Source organism: Hippocampus zosterae, chromosome 14 (genome assembly GCF_025434085.1).
Source record: "Hippocampus zosterae strain Florida chromosome 14, ASM2543408v3, whole genome shotgun sequence".
Lineage (NCBI taxonomy): Eukaryota > Metazoa > Chordata > Actinopteri > Syngnathiformes > Syngnathidae > Hippocampus > Hippocampus zosterae.
In genome coordinates this window covers 696,024-720,522 of record NC_067464.1, presented here as the reverse complement: position 1 = coordinate 720,522, position 24,499 = coordinate 696,024, and the positions used below count along the sequence as shown (strand labels likewise).

The 24,499-nt window shown below is 47.4% G+C and overlaps 2 protein-coding genes and 1 long non-coding RNA gene across 52 annotated transcripts in view; 1 reads left to right on the top strand and 2 right to left on the bottom strand.

Annotated features, from left to right (window-relative positions):
• Nucleotides 1–16,407, bottom strand: part of LOC127615260 (protein AHNAK2-like) — a 21,414-nt gene extending 5,007 nt beyond the window's left edge. The window contains exons 1-16 of one of the 50 annotated variants that reach the window (XM_052086896.1): nucleotides 15,891–16,402; nucleotides 11,362–11,411; nucleotides 10,991–11,101; nucleotides 10,347–10,451; nucleotides 10,112–10,265; nucleotides 9,803–9,963; nucleotides 7,676–9,719; nucleotides 6,563–7,012; nucleotides 6,125–6,343; nucleotides 5,586–5,686; nucleotides 4,400–4,928; nucleotides 3,759–3,814; nucleotides 2,634–3,203; nucleotides 2,034–2,063; nucleotides 963–1,463; nucleotides 222–407 (exon numbers count right to left, since the gene is read on the bottom strand). In XM_052086896.1, coding sequence (XP_051942856.1) covers nucleotides 222–407; nucleotides 963–1,463; nucleotides 2,034–2,063; nucleotides 2,634–3,203; nucleotides 3,759–3,814; nucleotides 4,400–4,928; nucleotides 5,586–5,686; nucleotides 6,125–6,343; nucleotides 6,563–7,012; nucleotides 7,676–9,719; nucleotides 9,803–9,963; nucleotides 10,112–10,265; nucleotides 10,347–10,451; nucleotides 10,991–11,101; nucleotides 11,362–11,411; nucleotides 15,891–15,948 — 5,325 coding nt within the window. In that variant the 5' untranslated portion in view covers nucleotides 15,949–16,402. Of the gene's footprint in view, nucleotides 1–202; nucleotides 1,494–1,549; nucleotides 1,639–1,826; nucleotides 2,064–2,102; nucleotides 2,209–2,396; nucleotides 2,487–2,603; nucleotides 3,204–3,259; nucleotides 3,612–3,722; nucleotides 3,815–4,106; nucleotides 4,929–5,479; nucleotides 5,687–6,124; nucleotides 6,344–6,562; nucleotides 7,119–7,337; nucleotides 7,652–7,675; nucleotides 9,720–9,802; nucleotides 9,964–10,111; nucleotides 10,266–10,346; nucleotides 10,452–10,990; nucleotides 11,102–11,361; nucleotides 11,412–15,890 lie in introns of those variants that run through there. The other 49 variants (XM_052086903.1, XM_052086922.1, XM_052086933.1 and 46 more) reach the window with 49 other exon arrangements.
• Nucleotides 11,428–23,893, top strand: LOC127615269 (uncharacterized). The gene is made up of 2 exons (XR_007966874.1): nucleotides 11,428–14,761; nucleotides 23,496–23,893. It is a non-coding gene; the product is annotated as an uncharacterized LOC127615269 (long non-coding RNA).
• si:dkey-177p2.6 (uncharacterized protein LOC568712 homolog) lies at nucleotides 20,535–24,499 on the bottom strand. The gene is made up of 2 exons (XM_052086945.1): nucleotides 23,890–24,499; nucleotides 20,535–23,192 (listed from the first exon to the last, which is right to left on the bottom strand). The coding sequence occupies exon 2, from the start codon at nucleotides 23,186–23,188 to the stop codon at nucleotides 22,532–22,534; it is 657 nt and encodes a 218-aa protein (XP_051942905.1). The 5' UTR covers nucleotides 23,189–23,192; nucleotides 23,890–24,499; the 3' UTR covers nucleotides 20,535–22,531.

Here is a 24,499-nt window from a genome sequence, read left to right as displayed (position 1 = left end):
TCTGGTAGTTTGATGTCGCTCTCTTTCTTTGACAAGCTGAAATCAATATCGGGTCCTTTCATTTTTGGCATGGAGATGCCAAACTTTGGCATTTTGAACTTGCTCTCAGGGCCATCTACATTGACATCCACCTCTGGTGGTTGAAACTCAACTTTAGGTGAAGTGATTTGCATTTTCCCTTCTGGAATTGAAACGTCAACACCTGGAAGACCGATATCAACCTCAGACTCTTTGCTGCTTTGCTTGGTTAATGAGAATTTGGGAAATGAGAATCTAGACTTCTTCACCGTGACATCAATATCTGTGGCAGGCTCAGGAATTTCAGCCTCAACCTTGACTTCTGGTGATTTTAGACCCGCTCCGTCCACCTTGATGTCTGTGTCCATATCAGGCACTCCAACACTGACCTGTGGTAAGGCAACACCTAATTTGGGTAACTTTATTGTTGGCAATTTGAATTTGGATGGCGATCCTTCAACACTCCCTGGTCGAGCTTCAATATCTACTTGAACTGATGGTAGTTGAACATCAACATCCGGGAGTTCAACTTCAGGTTCTGGTAGTTTGATGTCGCCCTCTTTCTTTGACAAGCTGAAATCAATATCGGGTCCTTTCATTTTTGGCATGGAGATGCCAAACTTTGGCATTTTGAACTTGCTCTCAGGGCCATCTATATTGACATCCACCTGTGGTGGTTGAAACTCAACTTTAGGTGAAGTGATTTGCATTTTCCCTTCTGGAATTGAAACGTCAACATCTGGGAGACCGATATCTACCTCAGACTCTTTGCTGCTTTGCTTGGTTAGTGAGAATTTGGGAAATGAGAATCTAGACTTCTTCACTGTCACATCAATATCTGTGGCAGGCTCAGGAATTTCAGCCTCAACCTTTACTTCTGGTGATTTTAGACCTGCTCCGTCCACCTTGAAGTCTCTGTCCATATCAGGCACTTCAACACTGACCTGTGGTAAGGCAACTCCAAATTTGGGTAACTTGATTGTTGGCAATTTGAACTTGGATGGTGATCCTTCAACACTCCCTGGTCGAGCTTCAATTTTCGGAGCTTCAATATCTACTTGAACTGATTGTAGTTTAACATCAACATCCGGGAGTTCTACTTCAGTTTCTGGTAGTTTGATCTCTCCCTCTTTCCTTGACGAGCTGAAATCAATGTCGGGTCCTTTCATTTTTGGCATGGAGATGCCAAACTTTGGCATTTTGAACTTGCTCTCAGGGCCATCTATATTGACATTCACCTCTGGTGGTTGAAACTCGACTTTAGGTGAAGTGATTTGCATTTTCCCTTCTGGAATTGAAACGTCAACATCTGGAAGACCGATATCAACCTCAGACTCTTTGCTGCTTTGCTTGGTTAATGAGAATTTGGGAAATGAGAATCTAGACTTCTTCACTGTGACATCAATGTCTGTGGCAGGCTCAGGAATTTCAGCCTCAACCTTGACCTCTGGTGATTTTAGAACCGCTCCGTCTACCTTGATATCTGTATCCATATCTGGCACTCCAACACTGACCTGTGGCAAGGCAACACCAAATTTGGGTAACTTGATTGTTGGCAATTTGAACTTGGATGGCGATCCTTCAACACTCCCTGGTTGAGCTTCAATTTTCGGAGCTTCAATATCTACTCTAACTGATGGTAGGTTAACGTCAACTTCCGGGAGTTCTACTTCATTTTGTCGAAGTTTGATGTCTCCCTCCTTCTTTGACAAGCTGAAATCAATGTCGGGTCCTTTCATTTTTGGCATGGAGATGCCAAATGTTGGCATTTTAAACTTGCTCTCCTGGCCAGCTACATTGACATCCACCTCTGGTGGTTGAAACTCGACTTTAGGTGAAGTGATTTGCATTTTCCCTTCTGGAATTGAAACGTCAACATCTGGAAGACCGATATCAACCTCAGACTCTTTGCTGCTTTGCTTGGTTAGTGAGAATTTGGGAAATGAGAATCTAGACTTCTTCACTGTGACATCAATATCTTTGGCAGGCTCAGGAATTTCAGCCTCAACCTTGACCTCTGGTGATTTTAGACCCGCTCCGTCTACCTTGATATCTGTTTCCATATCAGGCACTCCAACATTGACCTGTGGTAAGGCAACACCTAATTTGGGTAACTTGATTGTTGGCAATTTGAATTTGGATGGCGATCCTTCAACACTCCCTGGTTGAGCTTCAATTTTCGGAGCTTCAATATCTACTCTAACTGATGGTAGGTTAACGTCAACTTCCGGGAGTTCTACTTCATTTTGTCGAAGTTTGATGTCTCCCTCCTTCTTTGACAAGCTGAAATCAATGTCGGGTCCTTTCATTTTTGGCATGGAGATGCCAAATGTTGGCATTTTAAACTTGCTCTCCTGGCCAGCTACATTGACATCCACCTCTGGTGGTTGAAACTCGACTTTAGGTGAAGTGATTTGCATTTTCCCTTCTGGAATTGAAACGTCAACATCTGGAAGACCGATATCAACCTCAGATTCTTTGCTGCTTTGCTTGGTTAATGAGAATTTGGGAAATGAGAATCTAGACTTCTTCACTGTAACATCAATATCTGTGGCAGGCTCAGGAATGTCAGCCTCAACCGTGACGTCTGGTGATTTTAGACCTGCTCCGTCCACCTTGATGTCTGTGTCCATATCAGGCACTCCAACACTGACCTGTGGTAAGGCAACACCTAATTTGGGTAATTTGATTGTTGGCAATTTGAATTTGGATGGCGATCCTTCAACACTGCCTGGTCGAGCTTCAATTTTCGGAGCTTCAATATCTACTTGAACTGATGGTAGGTTAACGTCAACATCCGGGAGTTCTACTTCAGTTTCTGGTAGTTTGATCTCTCCCTCTTTCCTTGACAAGCTGAAATCAATGTCGGGTCCTTTCATTTTTGGCATGGAGATGCCAAACTTTGGCATTTTAAATTTGCTCTCTTGGCCGTCAATATTGACATCCACTTCTGGTGGTTGAAACTCGACTTTAGGTGAAGTAATTTGCATTTTCCCTTCTGGAATTGAAACATCAATATCTGGGAGACCGATATCAACCTCAGACTCTTTGCTGCTTTGCTTGGTTAGTGAGAATTTGGGGAATGAGAATCTAGACTTCTTCACTGTGACATCAATATCTGTGGCAGGCTCAGGAATTTCAGCCTCAACCTTGACTTCTGGTGATTTTAGACCCGCTCCGTCCACCTTAATGTCTGTTTCCATATCAGGCACTCCAACATTGACCTGTGGCAAGGCAACACCTAATTTGGGTAACTTGATTGTTGGCAATTTGAATTTGGATGGTGATCCTTCAACACTCCCTGGTCGAGCTTCAATATCTACTTGAACTGATGGTAGTTGAACATCAACATACGGGAGTTCAACTTCAGGTTCTGGTAGTTTGATGTCGCCCTCTTTCTTTGACAAGCTGAAATCAATATCGGGTCCTTTCATTTTTGGCATGGAGATGCCAAACTTTGGCATTTTGAACTTGCTCTCAGGGCCATCTATATTGACATCCACCTCTGGTGGTTGAAACTCGACTTTAGGTGAAGTGATTTGCATTTTCCCATCTGGAATTGAAACGTCAACATCTGGAAGACCGATATCAACCTCAGACTCTTTGCTGCTTTGCTTGGTTAGTGAGAATTTGGGAAATGAGAATCTAGACTTCTTCACTGTGACATCAATATCTTTGGCAGGCTCAGGAATTTCAGCCTCAACCTTGACCTCTGGTGATTTTAGACCCGCTCCGTCTACCTTGATATCTGTTTCCATATCAGGCACTCCAACATTGACCTGTGGTAAGGCAACACCTAATTTGGGTAACTTGATTGTTGGCAATTTGAATTTGGATGGCGATCCTTCAACACTCCCTGGTCGAGCTTCAATTTTCGGAGCTTCAATATCTACTTGAACTGATGGTAGTTTAACGTCAACTTCCGGGAGGTCAACTTCCGGGAGGTCAACTTCAGTTTGTGGAAGTTTGATGTCTCCCTCCTTCTTTGACAAGCTGAAATCAATGTCGGGTCCTTTCATTTTTGGCACGGAGATGCCAAACTTTGGCATTTTAAACTTTCTCTCTGGGCCATCTATATTGAGATCCACCTCTGGTGGTTGAAACTCGACTTTAGGTGAAGTCATTTGCATTTTCCCTTCTGGAATTGAAACATCAACATCTGGGAGACCGATATCAACCTCAGACTCTTTGCTGCTTTGCTTGGTTAGTGAGAATTTGGGAAATGAGAATTTAGACTTCTTCACTTTGACATCAATATCTGTGGCAGGCTCAGGAATTTCAGCCTCAACCTTGACTTCTGGTGATTTTAGACCCGTTCCATCGACCTTGATGTCTGTGTCCATATCTGGCACTCCAACACTGACCTGTGGCAAGGCAACACCTAATTTGGGTAACTTGATTGTTGGCAATTTGAACTTGGAGGGCGATCCTTCAACACTCCCTGGTCGAGCTTCAATATCTACTTGAACTGATGGTAGTTGAACATCAACATCCGGGAGTTCAACTTCTGGTTCTGGTAGTTTGATGTCGCCCTCTTTCTTTGACAAGTTGAAATCAATATCGGGTCCTTTCATTTTTGGCATGGAGATGCCAAACTTTGGCATTTTGAATTTGCTCTCTGGGCCATCTATATTGACATCCACCTCTGGTGGTTGAAACTCGACTTTAGGTGAAGTGATTTGCATTTTCCCTTCTGGAATTGAAACATCAATATCTGGGAGACCGATATCAACCTCAGACTCTTTGCTGCTTTGCTTGGTTAATGAGAATTTGGGAAATGAGAATCTAGACTTCTTCACTGTGACATCAATGTCTGTGGCAGGCTCAGGAATTTCAGCCTCAACCTTTACTTCTGGTGATTTTAGACCCGCTACGTCTACCTTGACATGTTTGCCCATTTCCAAATCGACCTGTGGTAAAGCCATCCCGAATTTCGGTAATTTTAATGTTGGGAATTTGAATTGAGAGGGAGATTCCTCAAGACTGCTTGCTGGAGCTTCACTCTTGGGACTTTTCACTTTGACATCAATATCTGTGGCAAATTCTGGAACTTTGGCTTCAACTTTTAATCCTGGTGACTTTACATTAACTTGATCCACCTTGACATCTTTGTCCAGTTCCAAATCAACCTGTGGTAAAGCCATCCCGAATTTCGGTAATTTTAATGTTGGGAATTTGAATTGAGAGGGAGATTCCTCAAGACTGCTTGCTGGAGCTTCACTCTTGGGACCTTTCACTTTGACATCAATATCTGTGGCAAATTCTGGAACTTTGGCTTCAACTTTTAATCCTGGTGACTTTACATTAACTTGATCCACCTTGACATCTTTGTCCATTTCCAAATCAACCTGTGGTAAAGCTATCCCGAATTTCGGTAATTTCAATGTTGGGAATTTGAATTGAGAAGGAGATTCCTCAAGACTGCTTGCTTGAGCTTCACTCTTGGGACCTTTCAGTTTGACATCAATATCTGTGGCAAGTTCTGGAATTTTGGCTTCAACTTTTAATCCTGGTGACTTGACATTCACTTGATCCACCTTGACATCTTTGTCCATTTCCAAATCAACCTGTGGTAAAGCCATCCCGAATTTCGGTAATTTCAATGTTGGGAATTTGAATTGAGAAGGAGATTCCTCCAGACTGCTTGCTTGAGCTTCACTCTTGGGACCTTTCACTTTGACATCAATATCTGTGGCAAATTCTGGAACTTTGGCTTCAACTTTTAATCCTGGTGACTTTCCATTAACTTGATCCACCTTGACATCTTTGTCCATTTCCAAATCAACCTGTGGTAAAGCTATCCCGAATTTCGGTAATTTCAATGTTGGGAATTTGAATTGAGAGGGAGATTCCTCCAGACTACTTACTTGAACTTCACTCTTGGGACCTTTCACTTTGACATCAATATCTGTGGCAAATTCTGGAACTTTGGCTTCAACTTTTAATCCTGGTGACTTTACATTAACTTGATCCACCTTGACATCTTTGTCCAGTTCCAAATCAACCTGTGGTAAAGCCATCCCGAATTTCGGTAATTTCAATGTTGGGAATTTGAATTGAGAGGGAGATTCCTCCAGACTACTTACTTGAACTTCACTCTTGGGACTTTTCACTTTGACATCAATAGCTGTGGCAAGTTCTGGAATTTTGGCTTCAACTTTTAATCCTGGTGACTTGATATTCACTTGATCCACCTTGACATCTTTGTCCATTTCCAAATCAACCTGTGGTAAAGCTATCCCGAATTTCGGTAATTTCAATGTTGGGAATTTGAATTGAGAGGGAGATTCCTCAAGACTGCTTGCTTGAGCTTCACTCTTGGGACCTTTCACTTTGACATCAATATCTGTGGCAAGTTCTGGAATTTTGGCTTCAGCTTTTAATTCTGGTGACTTGACATTCACTTGATCCACTTTGACATCTTTGTCCATTTCCAAATCAACCTGTGGTAAAGCCATCCTGAATTTCGGTAATTTCAATGTTGGGAATTTGAATTGAGAGGGCGATTCCTCAAGACTGCTTGCTTGAGCTTCACTCTTGGGACCTTTCACTTTGACATCAATATCTGTGGCAAGTTCTGGAATTTTGGCTTCAACTTTTAATCCTGGTGACTTGACATTCACTTGATCCACCTTGACATCTTTGTCCATTTCCAAATCAACCTGTGGTAAAGCCATCCCGAATTTCGGTAATTTCAATGTTGGGAATTTGAATTGAGAGGGAGATTCCTCCAGACTACTTACTTGAACTTCACTCTTGGGACTTTTCACTTTGACATCAATAGCTGTGGCAAGTTCTGGAATTTTGGCATCAGCTTTTAATTCTGGTGACTTGACATTCACTTGATCCACCTTGACATCTTTGTCCATTTCCAAATCAACCTGTGGTAAAGCCATCCCGAATTTCGGTAATTTCAATGTTGGGAATTTGAATTTAGAGGGAGATTCCTCAAGACTGCTTGCTTGAGCTTCACTCTTGGGACCTTTCACTTTGACATCAATATCTGTGGCAAGTTCTGGAATTTTGGCTTCAACTTTTAATCCTGGTGACTTGACATTCACTTGATCCACCTTGACATCTTTGTCCATTTCCAAATCAACCTGTGGTAAAGCCATCCCGAATTTCGGTAATTTCAATGTTGGGAATTTGAATTGAGAGGGAGATTCCTCCAGACTACTTACTTGAACTTCACTCTTGGGACTTTTCACTTTGACATCAATAGCTGTGGCAAGTTCTGGAATTTTGGCATCAGCTTTTAATTCTGGTGACTTGACATTCACTTGATCCACCTTGACATCTTTGTCCATTTCCAAATCAACCTGTGGTAAAGCCATCCCGAATTTCGGTAATTTCAATGTTGGGAATTTGAATTTAGAGGGAGATTCCTCAAGACTGCTTGCTTGAGCTTCACTCTTGGGACCTTTCACTTTGACATCAATATCTGTGGCAAGTTCTGGAATTTTGGCTTCAACTTTTAATCCTGGTGACTTGACATTCACTTGATCCACCTTGACATCTTTGTCCATTTCCAAATCAACCTGTGGTAAAGCCATCCCGAATTTCGGTAATTTCAATGTTGGGAATTTGAAATTAGGGGGATATTGCTCCAGACTGCTTGCTTGAGCTTCACTCTTGGGACCTTTCACTTTGACATCAATATCTGTGGCAAGTTCTGGAATTTTGGCTTCAATTTTTAATTCTGGTGACTCCGACGTTTTTGCATGTTTGACTTCAGCTTTCGCTTCACTTGTGTAAATTTTGGGAGTGTCAGGCATTTGGACGGCAACTTTAGCCTCTGGCATTGTCACCCCTGAGCCTTTTTTTGACCAGCCTGAGTCTGTTTTGCGTCCTTTTACCTTTGGAATGGAGAAACTGAGATGTGGCATTTTAAACTTGCCTCCTTTTCCACCCTGCTCAGCATCTATCTTCATGTCCATTACAGATCCTTCAATGTCCACACTCGGTGCAGAAATGTTAACTGCAAGGTCCTTTCTGGGACTATCAACCTTGGCCTCTGGTGTTTTATCTTTATGCGATGAGGCCTGTGCTTTTACAGGACCTAAATCCACAACCCAGGCTTCTTTGAGTTGTGCCTCAGATTCAGGCTCTGGCTTTTTCACATCCAACTCATTTTTGAAAAAGTTTTCATTTACTTGTGGTCCAGTGATTTCCGGTATCGTGAAATCAACTTCCCTCTCGACGGGGGATTCCTCCGAATCAATGTATTTAAGTTCACCAGTACTTCTCACGGCAGATCTTTCAGCTTTGTACATTTTGGCATCGGACGTGATGCCGCCGTCACCTAATTGTTCTTGTAGGAATATAGTTCTTTCTCCTTTCCCCGTGTAATCCTTTGGCCCAGAAATATTTGGCTTTGCGAAATACATTCCAACGTCGGGCATTCTAAAGTCTGCCTTTGAAAACCCGATGGTTGGCAAACCTATCTTGGTCGTCTTTGATATCTTGTCAGATTCTTTTGAGTTGAGTGCAGGTTCACACACTTGTGTTGTCTCTGTAGTAGTTTGGTCCATCTGGGTGACAGTTAAAACTTCTTCTGGAGTCAAGTCACTCGGTTTGATCTTTGGGAGCTTGAACGAAGTCTTGGATAATTCTGGAGTGGAAGTGTCCTCTGCCTTACTGATGGGTGCCTCCTGTTTCATTCTGCCATCAGCGACTTTTGTGGGTGTTTTTACTGATATTCTTTGAGCATTGGCATCGATCACTGTGATTTCTTCAGGAATAAGTACTCCACACATATCCACCTTTGGTAATTTATATCCAGGCAATTTCGAAACGGCCTCTTTCACGCTGTCCACATCAATTGAGAGTTGCACTGTTTCTGGTAGTTCATCGTGGAGTCCTTTGACTTTTGTCCTGCCCGTATCCTCCATACCAGGGATTTCAATGTCTTCTCGCTTGGGGAGTAGGGTTCTTATTTTAGTTTTGCCTTTGCCTTTAAGTGGGGATGTTTGTTCAGTTTGAGACGTATGCTCGGGCTGATCCCCCTTGGCAGCTGTTTCTAAACTTGCACCCAGGGTTTTTAGCCTTTTGGGTGATTTTGCATTTGCCTCTTTCTTGTTTGATTTGTCCTTCCCTGTCATTTTCATTTTCAATTCCGACCGTTCTTTCTTCTTTTTCTTACCATCGGGCGACAGTGGTCCGGTGGGGCTATCTTGACCCGCCAGAGCCACCGTGAGATCGGTGGTTTTCAAAGCACTGTCGATAGCAATGAGTTCCACCTTGTGTTGAATGGCGAGAGGTTTTGTCACTCTTGCGTCAGAACCTTCCACCAGAGCCACCTGCTCTATTCTGTGCACTCCAGGACGTCTTTCCATGGGGCTTTGAAGGCCTTCGGGTGAGATCAGTTCTGCAGCTTCTTGTGCGCATGCTGTCGGCTCATCAGTGTCCTGATCTTCAGATGAGCTGATGCGGCCTCTCTTTGTCAGAGATGGAAGCTTCATCTTATGCCGTTTCTTGCCTTTAAGGGCATCTTGCGTCTTTATTGGTGACTCTGTGTCGCTCGTGGGAGGACTCAGCTCCAACTTCCTCTGCTCATCAGCCTCTGAGGAACTATGAGACCTTGCAAAACGGGACTTCTTTCCTCTCCCTAGGGAGGGAAACTTGGGCCAAGAAATGCGTGCATCACCTCGTCTCTTGGATTTCCCATGTTCTCGCATCTCTGGAGTGAATGTTTCATCCTCCTAGAGGGGAACGGGATTGTTAGTTTTGACTCAGAAAGAGACGAGAGCATAAAAATTCAGAAGATGTGACTTAAAAGAGTTACAGGGATGATGTCAGACTCAGCGAGGGGTTCCGTCTCCGTGATGTCGGGCTTGCGTTTTAGGCAGAGCTTCACTTTGTAAGCCTGAGCATGCTCCAGAATCTGAATGGCGTCCTGATATGACACGTTGTCAAAATACACTGTGGCGCTCAGAAGCTGATCGCCTGCATTTAAAGAAGGATTACAACTTGTTAGAAGAATACCGGTACGACGATAACTGAGCAAATACACTCCTAGGTTTAGACTTCTAGTGGCCATCGTCTTGGGAAAAGAGTGTAGTGATGTCATTTGGCAAACAGGAAGCAGCAATACCTTCTTTCAGCTGTAGACTTTTGGAGGCAGGTGACTCTGGTACAACTTCTTTAATGAAGATGCCCTCTTTGCCTCCTCCACCATAGACAAGACCTTCTGCGCCGCCATCTTTGGCTGTTTTCACTATCATCCCTGACTCTGGGCTATAAGCTTCCTGTGGAAGCAGCACCACATGGGCGATAGCTCTTTAGGAATAACTGGAGGAATCCAGAGAAATTGACTGGAGATTACTCACCTTCAGTTTACTCATCTTTGGAGTCGAACGGCGGTCAAAGCCACAACCAAAGGCAGACTTTTTACCCTTCTTTCGACTCCCTCTCTTGTGGTGTGGGTCATCCTCCTGCAACAAAACCAGCAAGGCCGTCAGCAAACACATTCACTTCTGGCCTTTGTCCCCTTCGTTAAATTATACATGCAAATTGAGAGCGTTGTGCCAGACGAGGGCCTGGAAGTACAAAGAAAACCGGTGAGCCGTGACTGGTTGTTACCCGAGTCCTGAGCAACTGCAATGTCATTTTCAGACGACAGAAATCTGGCAAAATGGCCGACCCTAGAGACGGCTAAAAACGGGTGGATTTTGATGCTCACCTCATATTCCACACACACGATATGAATCCCGTGTTTAGAATCCTGCGTTTGGATGAGTGAAGGTGAACAGAACATAGGTATTATTGTGAGGAAAATTCAGCGGCCGACAAAGAAATGAAGTAGCATGTTTTGGGTCCCTTATTATAGCGTGGTCTCTGTGCAATCGCGTTCACCAGAAGAAGTACAGTAGACTCAAACGAGTTCCTGAGCTGGAGAAGAATGCTCCAGTCAATAATTTATCCAAGCATTTGTTGGCTTCTTTCTAGTCATGTGTGCTGTGCTGCCCGTTACCTCCTTGTCACTGTCGCTATATTTCTCCGTCTCTGGGTGATCTTCCACGGGGGACGAACCCTGCGGGCGTGGTCTCTCGCCTTCGGTGAACTGAGATGGCTCATCACATGCCTGTAGACGACGCAGGAGTTACGCCGTGCATTAATTGTAGAAATCGTTTTGGTCTTCAGTTGTGGCAAGTAACAAAATACATAGACATTCTTTCTGTACTTTAGTATATTTTCCAGGTAGATGTACTTAGCTTCAGTATTTATTTGTCTGGCGACTTGTGTGTGTGTGTTTTGGATCATTCTCTGATATCCTTTACAAATCCAAGATCCAACCATTGTTTCCTGATCATCTATTCTGCTCAAGGGTATGTTTCAACTCACTGAGCGGTCCTCCGAGCTGAGGTCTGGCGCTCTCAGCCTGCGTTCAGCTCCTACAAACACAAAACACCAAAACATAACGCACTACTTCAACATTTGTCTTCATTGTTGTCTCATCTGAGCCTGATGTCTGCTGTGTTGACTTTGAGCCCCCCTCAGCCCTCATCTCCTCCAGGTTCTCTTAAGTGATCCCTCTTCATTGATCCAGACATCCCCCATGAAACCACATCTATAAAACTGCGTTCAGCTAATATGCATTTGTGTTCAGCGTCTTGATCAAGTGAACTGTACTACGTGTTGTTTCCAAACGCACATGGCAAGACCTCCATGACTGTGCTAACGTTTGTCATGTGAGCCCCGACTGCTTCTTTAAGTGCATTAGTGTTAAGCGATGACGGTATGTTGGATTTTGGAGGGTAGGGGTCAAAAAGAAGCATCAAATCACATTCCACTGGATAATAAGAAGGAACTAACGTCAACAAAAACACAAGTATACATTCATCGGATCAAATGGAACATTGGCATCATTCACAATCCAATCTCTACATCGAATAACAAATAAAATAAAATAAAAATCCCAATAACCGAGATATTTGCACATGCAGTTCACCAACCTGCTGATGTTGTTTGCCCAAGTCCTGGAAATGACTTGAAGTGCTTTTAAACCCAACAAGTCACTCCAATGATTTATTCAACCTGGCGTAGACCTTTGGTGGGTGAAAGCACCCGCGGCAGCAAGGTGTGATAGGCGTGTGGTGTCACGTTTGTGGTACGCCCATGTTAGTAGCGGCGAATTGAACGCGTCTCTCCCGGCTTCATCCTGCAAGGACTGATGCTCCAGGATGTTGTCTCGAAGTGGATTAGAGGAAATGAGGGGAGCGGCGAGAGGGCGTCTGGCGGTGTCGGTCGGGGCTACAATCATCGTGGCTCGTGTCAAGTACACGGTGCCGATGAAGTGCTATTTCTTTTCATCGCTGTGTGTGAGATGGGCTTTGAGGTGACGCGGCTCATGTCCAGGGAACCGGCAGCGCACGTGAGAGGAAGGAACTCCTTTCTCAAATATTTGTCCGGAGCTCACTGTACAGACCTTCAAGGCGAGAGACGAGGCCTTTTTCACACCGATGAACAAATTCTGGCTCTCACAATAGAACACTTTGGCAAAAGAGAAGGAATTAAGGACCGACTCCAGTGAGAAGGTGGCGTGCGGAAAATGGATGTGCGTGATGTTTTGAGGGGTGGGGGGAGGGGGGCGCTCCTGCCTCATGCAGATGAGTCTCGGATCACCCCGTGCACTGCTGGGCCGATCGTGAGCGCAGCCAGGGTACCGAGCGGATACTTTTTTTCTCAGGCAACCCAGAAAGATCAAATGAAGAGTCTATTTTCCCTGGTGGAGGCAGCACTTCATCAGTAAAGCTGTCCAATTACTTGCTCAATTCAATTCTGCTCTGCAGCTCCTTTTGGCTTTGGCATGGTGCTGCTTCCATGGCTGCACTTGCTGATTATTATGTAGATTGGCAACTCTGATGTTGAAATTGGTTAAAAAGAACAAACAATAATAAGAATAAATAACACCTGTCCAGAAATATGAAACGAATAAAAACATTTCCTCGGTTTGACACTAGCGGGGTGATCAGACTTGAGCTAATATGTCCCCTTTGGCTTGGCAGTTTTCGACATAGTGCGGCAGTCGCAGGGATGCTGCAGATGCCGCAGGTTGACACTGCAGCTCTCGATATAGGTGTGGCTCCGCTCCCCCCTGAGCACTTTGCCTTATCTTACGCGTTTCTTTTACGAGCGCGACACCCGGACATTCACGTTTGTCGCCAATCATAATGTCTTGCGAAAACAAAACCGAAGGCGGTTAGCAGATTGTTTCCTCTCCCATTATCTTGCGTAACTCCAGCAAAAGTCATTAAAAGGCACACGGCCGCATGCTTGCGCTTGGCACACAGGCCTCGTTCATCGCGACCCGGCCTATTCTAATAGGATTTCAACCAATTAAACGCAATTAGATTCCAACCTCGTGCTCCCAATGTTATGGTATTGCCATCCGCTGGAACTAGAAATTCAAGCTAATTGGTCGACGTCATCTTCAAATTTCATATCTTGGAGACACCTGGCTGACCTCCCAGCACAAATCCCTTATTTGCCCCCCTTCTGATCTTGAGTGCATTTCATCCTAAAAAACAAACAAACTGGATATCTTCTCACAGATATTACAGAAACGTGACACTTGGGCTTCGCATGGCTTGATACGGAATCACGTCGACCCGAGCTTTGATTTGAATTTTTTTGTCTGACTACTTGAGCACTGCTTTTTGGGGAAAGAACAACACGATCCAATCAACCCTTTGTTCTGAACTTCCGAAAACAAACTGTATTTCACTCCTATGCTGCGACTGATTTTAGACATGAGGCGCCGCAAACTCTGGACCGGCCGTCAATAAGTCACGGGGCGTCTGTAGCCCAGCGAGCACCGTTTACATCTTTTGAGAGTCTTCAAGTGATGCTAATCTGAATGTTTCGGAAACGCTGAGGACATGGGGCAAACCTACGTAGGCACGGGCGCGGTATGCTAACGAGATTCAAACCCTCACCGTGAAAACTGTGAGGCAGATCTGCAAAGCACTCGCGCGTCATCGTGCTACCTCGCATTTGACCAATCCAGGCAGAAACAAAGAGGGCGTCAATGAAATGCTTTTGACCAAAGTGGGCCTTCCTACAGTGCTCTGGAATCTCCGAAGCTTATGCGTAACACAGATTTTGGCTGAAAACACAAAGCAAACAAAAAACCACAGAAAACATAACAAATCGAACGGTGACAGCTTGTAACTCGTAAAACTCGCAGGTCAAGGTCCCACTGCCCAGCTGTTGCGACCTTCGGCTTGTTCTGTCACGTGTTGCTAGCGCGAGTCATTGGCATGATTTGTTTGCCGCAGTCTTGACTCTCGATGCCACCCGCTCTTCTTCTATCTGAGCCGGGAGGCAAACCCCTCGCCGTGCCCATGAAAACGGCAGCAACATTGTATCATGCTTCTTTTAGCATAAAGCCTGCAAGAATCCCCCCCCCCTACCCCAACCCCATTCGACCAGACTGCATCATCTTTGGAACCGCCTCGAGGCAACCACAACATGTCAGTAGCTGTGAAGGAAACAGCCAAGAATGCCCATTTCAGCCCATTGGGCATTTGTTTACTAAAGTGCTACAAGGTTACAGGTAGCGGCTTTAAACGCATCTTTTTTTTTGGGGGGGGGGGTCTGCTACAGCTGCAGTGTTGAGTGTCCTGAGGCTGCCACAGGAAGCGCGTCTGTGCAGCAGCAGCAGCAGCAGGAGGAGGATGGCGAGCTTGCCCAGAAGGGATGATGACATCTCTGCAGACGACACACCCAGCGCTCACTGCAGGTCGGCATTAGTACGTCGCGCACACTCGCGCGTCGCGCACGTCGCACAGGCCGCTGCTGAGTCAGCATGTTGTTCAAAGCAAAAACGCATCCGTTTTTCGACATCGACCACCCGAGAGGTGTCACGCTCATTTTTTGCTGCACACTGGAAAAGCCCTATAATTGTAGAATCGGTTGGTTTTATGACCTATACGCAGTACCCGTATTATTTTGTTTTGTCAGACGTTATGGAAAATAGAGGCACGCAAATGTTTTGGTGCATAACTACTGCCCAAGTTGCTTTAAAAAGGAGTCTGGTGAAATAACATCGCCATTCACGGACAGGTTTTTTGCCAAAATGAAAAGAGCCAAGCCGTTGATCAAGAAACATGAAGTAGGCGTGTTTGCTTTAGGGGACCGCAAAAGAGGATACGGTGGGTGGGCGGGGTCTTGATACGGGGCCTGAAGTTCAACACCCTATCCAGGCCTGAGGGCGGCTGGCGGTCTGCCTTGAACTGGTCGTCAGCCAATCGCGGAACTCATAGCGACAAACAGCGGACCGGTCGCCAGTCCATCGCAGGGCACGAAGGAAACAAATGAGCGCTGGCGCTCACGTGACGCCTCCAAACGATTTGGCCACATTGTCGTTCGGATCGGAAATGGTGCCAACTGTCTAACTTTTAGAGCAACTTTTTCAGCTTCAAATCACCAGTCGTTTAAAATAGTGACACTCAAAAATAAATAGGACTCAATTCACCTTGAAGGGATTTGGTGAGGTGGAAATTGTACAATGCGAGGAATGAATGTCATTTTTCTGCTAAAATGAAAACAAACCAATCCACTGAACACCAAAAGTAAGGTAAACACACTTGGCTTTGCCTTTAGTCTGCCGCACAAGAAAATAAATCAATAAGTAATTAATCAATGATGCGGGAAGCCAGATCTCGCCCTCTGGCCTTGAGATTGACATGTGATTTAGAGTCTCTAATCGCGTTCTCTTCTATTTGGGGAGGAAGCCCAAGTAGCCACTCAGGCGAGATTCAAACCCTGAACCTCGGGGTCTGCGAGGCACACATACGAAACGCTCCCGCACCGCGCCGGCCGCAGCCCAAACGAGATTCCGCATCAGATTAAAAGGGACAGAAGTTCACCTGTGCCGGCGGGCGCGCCGTGCCAGTTAGGGAAGGCGAGGTGGAAACAGTCGCACATGATGGCGGCGTCCGCAGAGAAGACGAGGTCCTAAGCCGTCAAAGGCGCGGCCGGGAAGCTTTTCCTCCCCTCCTGGGCTGGTTCGGTTCCGACGAGGGGCGATTGAGAGCGCTCGCTGCCGTCTGAAGACTGCCTTTACCCCGTCAACATCACAGACCTTCACAGCCCCGCTCAATAACTTGCTTATGGGAGGAGCTGCCCACCCCCCGCCCGCCGGCCCCTCATCCTCATCATCATCTTCCGCCTTCACCATCGCCCCCTCCCAGCACAGATCCGTCTTTTTGCTTCTTAGCCCTCCTCTCCCTCCCTCCTCCTTGCTCATTGATCGCTCTCATCGGACAAGGACGTTCCGCGTCTGGCTCCAGCGCTGATGGAGCGTCTGTGTGCATTAATGTGTGTGTGTGTGTGTGTGTGTATTTGCATGTGCAATTAATGTGGATCTGTGTACGTACGTGTGTGCGTACGTGTGTTCTTACTTCCCTTCTGATAGCGTTTACGCCAGCAAAGAAGGCCTCGCTGGTCCCGATCAGTGAATGCTTTCTAGTTTGGTCGCCGCACTCGTCAGGTTTACACGGAAGGCCGACTGAGGATCTCTTGTCAGTTGTTTACATGTGACGTGTTCGATCGCGATCTGCCATTTTTGCACGTGCAGACGCATGAATAAGAGCAGATGTTTTAGAGCCGGCAGATCGAAGTAAACAGCACGTGATTTATCAGATGCATTTGGGTCGTCTATTTAGCGCAGCAGCGGCGATCGTTTGAATACTTTGAATGAAAGCCACAAACTGATAAAACGAGCACTCGCGTTTACTACGCGTTTACTCTCTTGAAAAGGGAGTAAACGCCGCCGCCAGCCCTGCGACGCGTCGACATCAAGATAAAGCTTGTGAAGCAAGTGAACTCTTTAATTGACGTTTGTTCTCGTGTCATGAGCAGCAGCTGGGCACAAAATGTCAAACGTGTTTTGTCTGTAAGACGTGTCGGCTGTTCTCAAAATGCTCATTAGCCCCTCGGGGTCCGGGTACCTCATGCCGACCAGACGTTTCGCCAAGAGATCATCCCCGTCCCCGGTGGGCACTCGTTAGTGCCGAGCGATGCCCACGTGAACGTGATGGGGATGCATTAGCCTGGTGGATCGATAGCGGGGGCAATGCAAGGAAAAGTGCTAGACTGTGACGGGCAGTCCAGGTGTCAGGTAGCTTCGGTTTGGGCGGGGTCGTCGTTTTGCCTTTTGTTTCCCCCCTGCATTTTAAACCAGAGTCTTGTCGTATTCCCAAATGGCACTTTGGGAGAGTCGAGTTTCAGGAAACAGTGACGCCATCGCCAATCGGGGTCGGGATATTTTTAGTCGCAGATCCTCGACGGCGTATGATTGTACTCCACATTTGTCATTCGATTCAAGATGATCACATCAGATCATCCCCCCACGTTCCCCCCACCCCTCGTCCACCTGCAGCCCAAGTGATGCAGCATTTATTTTATGGTTCACCTTCAAAGCAACATTCGCAAAACCTCTTCGCTTCATGATCGCAGAGGAAAGGAAGAAATATCAGTGACAAGCACAAATGTCCATGAAAACAAAACCTCACTCAATGTGAGATGCATTTCGGGAACTCCAGACTGCATATGGGAACATCCATCCATCCATTCTGGACCGCTTATCTGGGATCGGGTCACGGATGCAAAAGCTTTGGCAACAAAGCCCAGACTTCCCTCTCCCCAGCCACTTCTTCCCGGGAAGACCTTCCAGGAGCCCGGAGACGGATTCTCTCCAGCGTGTCCTGGCTCGTTCCCTGCCGGAGGGACATGCTCAGCACACCTCACCCGGGAGGCATCCCAATCATATGCCCGAGCCACCTCATCCGACGTGGAGGAGAAACAGTTCTGATAGACCCTGAGCCCCTCCCGAATGAACGAGAGCTTCTTACCTTATCTCGAAGGGAGAGTCCGCACACCCCGTGACGTGAAAAGTGTTCGTTTGTGGCCACGAATTAGATACGACTTGCACATGAATGTTGTGTGAAGCTGGCTCCAGATGTGTTTTGCTCGTCAAATTCATCCGAAACAAGTCTTCCTCTGACATCAATTAGAGGACAGGAAAACGCTGACATTGTTGACATTGTTGACATGTGCCAGCCCGGTGCAGATCAATTTCAAATCGGATTAGTCACAGAAACAGTCCCTTTGCTAATATGAGTTCAAGTTCCATGGGCCAGCAGGACTCACTGCAAAGGCCGCGGTCAGATGAGGTTGATGGACAACATAGAGGCTGGAATGTGAGTGGACACAAAACTACAAATTAACGCTGTCATCCACATGCAGCCCTGGAAGCGGTGTCGTTGAAAGAAATGCTCCAAAAATGAAGTGAACGGGCAGTTGGGATACCATTTGGTAAAACCCAATTCCCTGACCACCGTTTGAGTGAATTTGGAAAAGGTGTTTTCATATTTGGGGCCCCCCTAGATCTCGGTGGCCTTATCGTCGTGACCGCTGCCTGTTGCTGTCAAAGAGTATTGGAGTCCTGACATGGTGGCGTTGGGTCAGCTTGGGTTTAGTCCGACAGCTGTTTTGACCGCTGGATTTTGTTGTTATTCGGATCTGTGGATGTTTGTATCCGTACTTGCCATTCAGCCCGATTGGTGCTCGGCCCCAATCGGTTGATTTCAGGCTCGAACATTCATCGGACGTCAAACTGAATGGGCAAATGTGAGGCTGTGGATTTCACGCCGATTCCAGCTTGAATGAATCCTTTCACTTCAATCCAAACCAGAACGATAAACCTGACCCAAACAAACCGCATGGTCTCTCGGCTCAGCTGCGCTCTGCCGCCTGCCAGTGGAAGGACAAAAAGAGGCTCCGAGTGCTCCGGCTAATGTCGTTTACTATGACTGAGGCCTCTTGCACATGGTCCTGATCTCCACTTGGAATCATTTAGTCACATTTGCAAACATCCCCTTGATTGAATTTCCAATTGATGCGACGTTTGAGGGCCGGCACTGGCCATGGAAGCCGCCGTCAACACCCCACCCCCCACCCACGTCGAGACCGTAAAACTTGTGAGCGTGGACTTCGACTGATTCTTGTGATTCAAGCGTTCGACCGGATTGTCAAACAGTCACAGTCACGCATTGCACAATTTTGTTGAAAATGGAGGAGAAGAACCACAAGATGACTTTAGCGGCACGTGCACAGTGAAACGGCATCTCGGTCATGAGATGGCATCCCAAATCCATTGCGATGTGACCCTTTGCAATGCTCAGTTCACATTCCGGACCTGGACCCAGCTCTCCACGCTGTCTGGGGGAGCCTTGGAAATCACTTCACGGAGAATCAGATTCAGCTTTCTCCCGACACAAACATGTTGCAAAATGGCGCCATCTATCCGTCGTCAGGCGGGGTTACAGGTTCACTGGGCTGGTGCCCGAGTCAGCACCCAACCGGCAGTTTTTTCAAAGGAAACCGGAGGACACTATCAAGACTGTTTTTACGAGCTCACATTCAGACTTTCGGATCAGAACCGAAATGAGGACCTTGTTCATGGCAACGCCAGACTTGAAGGCACGGTGCCCAAGTCCGGTCCTCAAGAGCCCCTAAACATCAGGACGGAGACGTCGAAAACTGCCTAGAGAGGACTGGACTTGGGCGGCCCTGCTCAAAGGGTCAGGGTTAGGACTTTCATCATTGACGAAGGAGAAGAAAGTGAAGGTTCGCAGAAGATTGGCTTAGGAGAAGGAACATCACGTTGCACTTGGAATTAAACCAGAGGGTTATGGTTTTGAAGGGAATTAGTTAGCAACTTAGTCACATGGTTGATTTGTTTGGTGGACGAGTTTGCAGGATTCATCGCACGAAATCGACACCACCTAATTTGCGTGACACTTTTCAATAACAGTTTCGAAATCGGAACCAACCTGTTTTTTCAACGTAGTACCGAAGAAACAATCGAATAAGAAAGTGGCTACGCTAACCCATATACGTGTCGTAGCTCAGTGCCATCGTAAACCGAGTTCCCGCTCGATGGCTATCATGGCCGTACCTGCATTATGGTCGTTTCGTCACCAGAGGGCAACCTTCGCCCATCTCGGCGCTATGTGTGTGGTCCTACGTGACAATTTTTGTCCTGGGTGCAGACTTGCGGGGGCAGTGCAGCTCCTCTCAAATTCTCGGAACCGCTGAGACATTTACACACGAGTGCGCGCCCTGCGGGGGAATGACTCTATTTCCCATTTTGGAATTAGGAAGTCTTTTTTGTGTGTTGTCTGTGTGTGTTCGAAGTAACATTTAGCAACACTATCATTAGCCTAATAGCATAATTGCATAAAAGTTATTTTAACGCACTGCCACAATATCAAGAAAACAATGCTTTCAAAAAAACATTTTTGTTGATTGGTAAACCACAAATGTTGAATAAAGGCAAATTTTAAGGCAGGTGTTTTTTTTTTCTCCCTTAAGACTTTGGCAATGCTACTAATATGATAATGTGATTTGTTAAAATCGTTAGGAACAATAATCTGAATATATTTTTTTAAACATTGTGTGAGTGTGCGTGTGTCTTTTGTCAACAACAACAATAAAAAAAGACACCATTGTCATTTTTGTAGTTTCTGTATTGGTGAATAAAATCTCTAAAATATTGCCCCAAAATGCATCATTATTAATATGAATTAATACCAGCAAACGCATCAGTCGGTTACACTGAAATATATATATAAAGATGGCCCTCGACAACACACGGCTTTTGTGCTTATATAACCCTCAACACACACGCGCTCACGTACATAAATAACAATTTCTATTAAATTAAATACAATATTTCATTGGTCAGCCTCCTCAAGCTCTGTTTTTCGACAGTGAAGCGAGAGGCTGAAAAAGCCAGAAAACAAAGTCACCGGAGCGCACGTCTCACAGGATTGGCGGAGCTGCTCGAGGCTTGGACAAAACAAGGCGGAAGCTCCTCCCAATGGACAAATGACGCAAATGGTGCTTCCTCACCCCACCGCAACCCTCCCCCCTTCCTACCGCCCCGCCTGCCACAGCCCCTCCCTTGGCTACTTGCTTGTCAGTCTGTCAGGAAACGTGTAGCCAGAGCACAGAAGAAGGGCCGCGGTGTTGGTGGGGCGGGATTGTGTGCTTGAGTCTGTGACGCTCAGCCAGCTTCAGGCCATGTCCACATGAATGCAGATATTGTCAAAGGGGGTCGGGGGGGGGTGATTTTTTTTGGTTGAAATGTATCTGAATGTTGACAAATGGATTCTGGTGTGGGAAGAGATGAATGTGTGGACACGGCTTGAGGCGTACAAGCGGTAAAGGCACGCGAGTTGGAATGAGACTGACGAGATCTGGCCTCCTCGTGGGACAGCTAAAATTTTGAACGATTGGTTCACAAGGAGCGTCAACGTTAGGAGGTAGAACAGGAGTAAAACACGCAGTCAAAGGTTTGCGCTGGAGCTTTTCACGTATAAAACGGCTTGCATAAAACCTCAGCTGTAAAAAAAACAAAACAAAAAAGTGCCATAAGAATACAATCGGGGGGACGCGAGGAGAAGCCCAAGTGGCGGTCGTCACTTCTCCACGCAGATTTTTCTCTTTCCGACTCACCAGGTACGCTTGCGAGAAACAATCAGCCGCAAAGCAGAAGCGCTTGGTCGCTTTTCGAGCATCGACAAAACCGGAGGGAAAGAGAATGAACCAAAGAGGCTTGTTGTTGGATGGCCAGGGTGAATCCATTTTGGATTACGCTCGCTATGTCCCCGGGAGCCGCCAGGGTCCGAAATCGGTCTCCAAAGTTGGGTCCTTGCCCTCCTGCCGAGGCCGGCGAAGCATCTCCGTTAATCATCACCTCGATCGACTCGGGTTTCCTCCTCCTTTGGGCAGAGGGACGAAAGTGCGAAGTTGCTTGCGACGTTCAGCGATACCAAAGACTCGGCCGCAGTTGAGACGGCTCAGCTTCTCTCGACGTTGACCTGACCCGAAACGACACGACCCCGCCGTCCCCACCGCCTGATTGCTGACTCGGAAGCGTAACAGCGTTTGTTCGCATAGCACCCGATGACTTGAGATGACGTCAGCGCCTCCGAAGATACCAGTGTTGGACAGTGCCGATTTCTTGAAATCTAAGTGGGCCTTGCACGTAGCCATGGTTGCCGCCTCCGTTACAGAATTGATGCTTGCGCTGCGTCCCTCCGCAATCATCATCGAGTTGTTGGACGGCGATGGCTGCTTTCAAGGCGAGGTTGGGTCGGGCTTTGCGGAATCCGCCTTAGATGAGGTCTCTGGCAAATCACTGCGCCTTGAACACCGGACCCGGCAATGCGGATTTCCGCAATCATGTTCAGATCGGAGATGATGTCGGTGCATTGGCTGCCACGGACGGCGTGAAAGGAGCTGGCGTTTCATCTGCGGAGGGTCTTGAGGATTCTGGACTTGCGAAAAACGAGCCCGTCATCGGACACAAAACGGCACCTGATGCATCCTTGGGTTGAAGTCATTCCTCCACGTCCCCCTCGGCCGCGCATCGGACGAGTACAGCAAAGTCGCCGATGCCCAGCGCACGACGCGGGGACTTCACTGTACTTTTGGTGGATCAGGAGTTGACCAAGATCTCCATAATGTGGTCCAGCTCATTCAGGTCCATCAGACAAGACTGGAGACCCCCGGCGGTGGCTTTGTCATCCTTGTCCGCCCAGAGGGACACGCTGACGGGCCACAGAGAGCCCGCCGTCCAGCTGGAGGACACATCGGAGGTCTCGTACATGGACGTATCGATGTCCTCGAAGATATCATCCATCGCCAAGTCGCCGAGGTAGCCCATGGCGTTCACCGCATCGCTAAAGGCCCCCATGTTGACTTCCTCCGAGGAGGATTCCGGCGGTGAGGACGGACTTTCTCTGCCGCCCTCCGCGCACCCGGGACACGTGAGGTCCTCGTGCAGGAGAGGCGAGTCCGGAGCGCCGAGGACCGCCTTCACGTCGCCCTCCATGCCGTTCCGCATGTCGTCCTGGATCTGCCGCAGCGTGTTGATAAGCAGCACCGAGCGCCACAGGCTGAGCTCCACGCCGGCCTGGTAGCGATGCAGCTTCTCCAGGCTCAGGCCCAGCAAGCGCTGACGCATGTCGCCGGCGCCGCCCGATGTCGCCGCCGCGGTGGCGACCTCGCCATCGCCGTGCCGCTGCGTCTCCTCGCCGGCCGCCTCCGACGCCTGCACGCGGCTCCGCTTCCGCTTCACGCCACGACCCAACATGGACCTGCAGGAAGGAGTTGGTTTTTGTGTTGTTTTGTAACCTTGGGAAGTTTAAATCGACCGGTTGTGGCATTCCTCCGCTATCGCCCCCTCTGGTGCTGTCTGACATCGGCCGCTTGATTTCAACCTCCTATTCCGCATCGGTACCTTTGACGCGGAAAAGCCACCCAGGGAAAATTGCCCTGCGAAATGAGCACGTTGTCAGCCACCTTCACGTTAGCGGCCGGGTAGCGCAGCACCTCGTTTAAGTAACAGTGACCAAACATGTCAAATTTCTCCTCCTGATGTCCTGTCCTGTCATTCCCAGGGTACCCCTGAGGATATTGTCCCTGCCCCCCCCACATCCCATGACTCACAACCACGCGCAAGATTCTGCTCATCCAGACATGGCACCGACCGGCACGTTTACCACAGGGAGATCCAGATCAGGTAGATGCAGGTTCTCTGAGATCGTTCTACCCATCACACGTGGAACTTAAAATAGGTGTTGGAGGGGGGGGGGGGGAGCTTCCCAAATGCGAAAGCATCCCCATTTGCTCTGACTAAACATGTCAAGTCCATTTTGTTCGAATAACAAAACACACACGATGCCATACATCACGCAGCTCTGGTGGGTCCGAACTCCCGAGGGCGCTATCGAACCGTTCTCGCTAGTGAACCGAGTTTGAAAGTTCCGAATCAATGTATTAAAGCCAACAAACCTTACGTGTCCTCGACCAGCGTCATGAGCGGAGCGATTCTGCCGTAAAGTCCGCTTTGTCCGGCCACGTGACGTCGCCGTCAAGCCCGGAGAGAGAAGATGAGGAATGTTCGGTCCGCTTGGAGGGAGGAAGGGGGGAGTCGAACGAATGGGCAGGACCGGGGCTCCCAGGCCGGCTGCGGTTGGTCCATTCGGCCGCCGTTCAAGCGTCCGCCTCCGCCACACACGGGGCAGCGAATGTGCGGTGGCGGCGGCGCGTTCGCGTGCCGCTCAGAGAACGAAAATACAAGGGCTCGGGTGGCTGCACACGTGAGCCACCAAAAGTGATCGGACGAGTCCCGTTTTTCTGCGTGATTGATCGCGACGTCTTCTGGCGTAATGTTTGGAATTAATGTCCTCGGCGTGAAATTTAACAGCACCGCAAATACGCTTTTTGAAGGAATCTCATTCAAAACGGCAGCATTTTAAAAACTTCGCTCGGCAAAATGACACCTTTTGGGTTTTTCCCCTTGTGGCAATGACACAAAACGATATCACACACCCAAAAAATGTATTCGTGTAAATACATTTAAAATGCTTGGCGGTGGCAGAAATGCTCAAACGAAATGAAC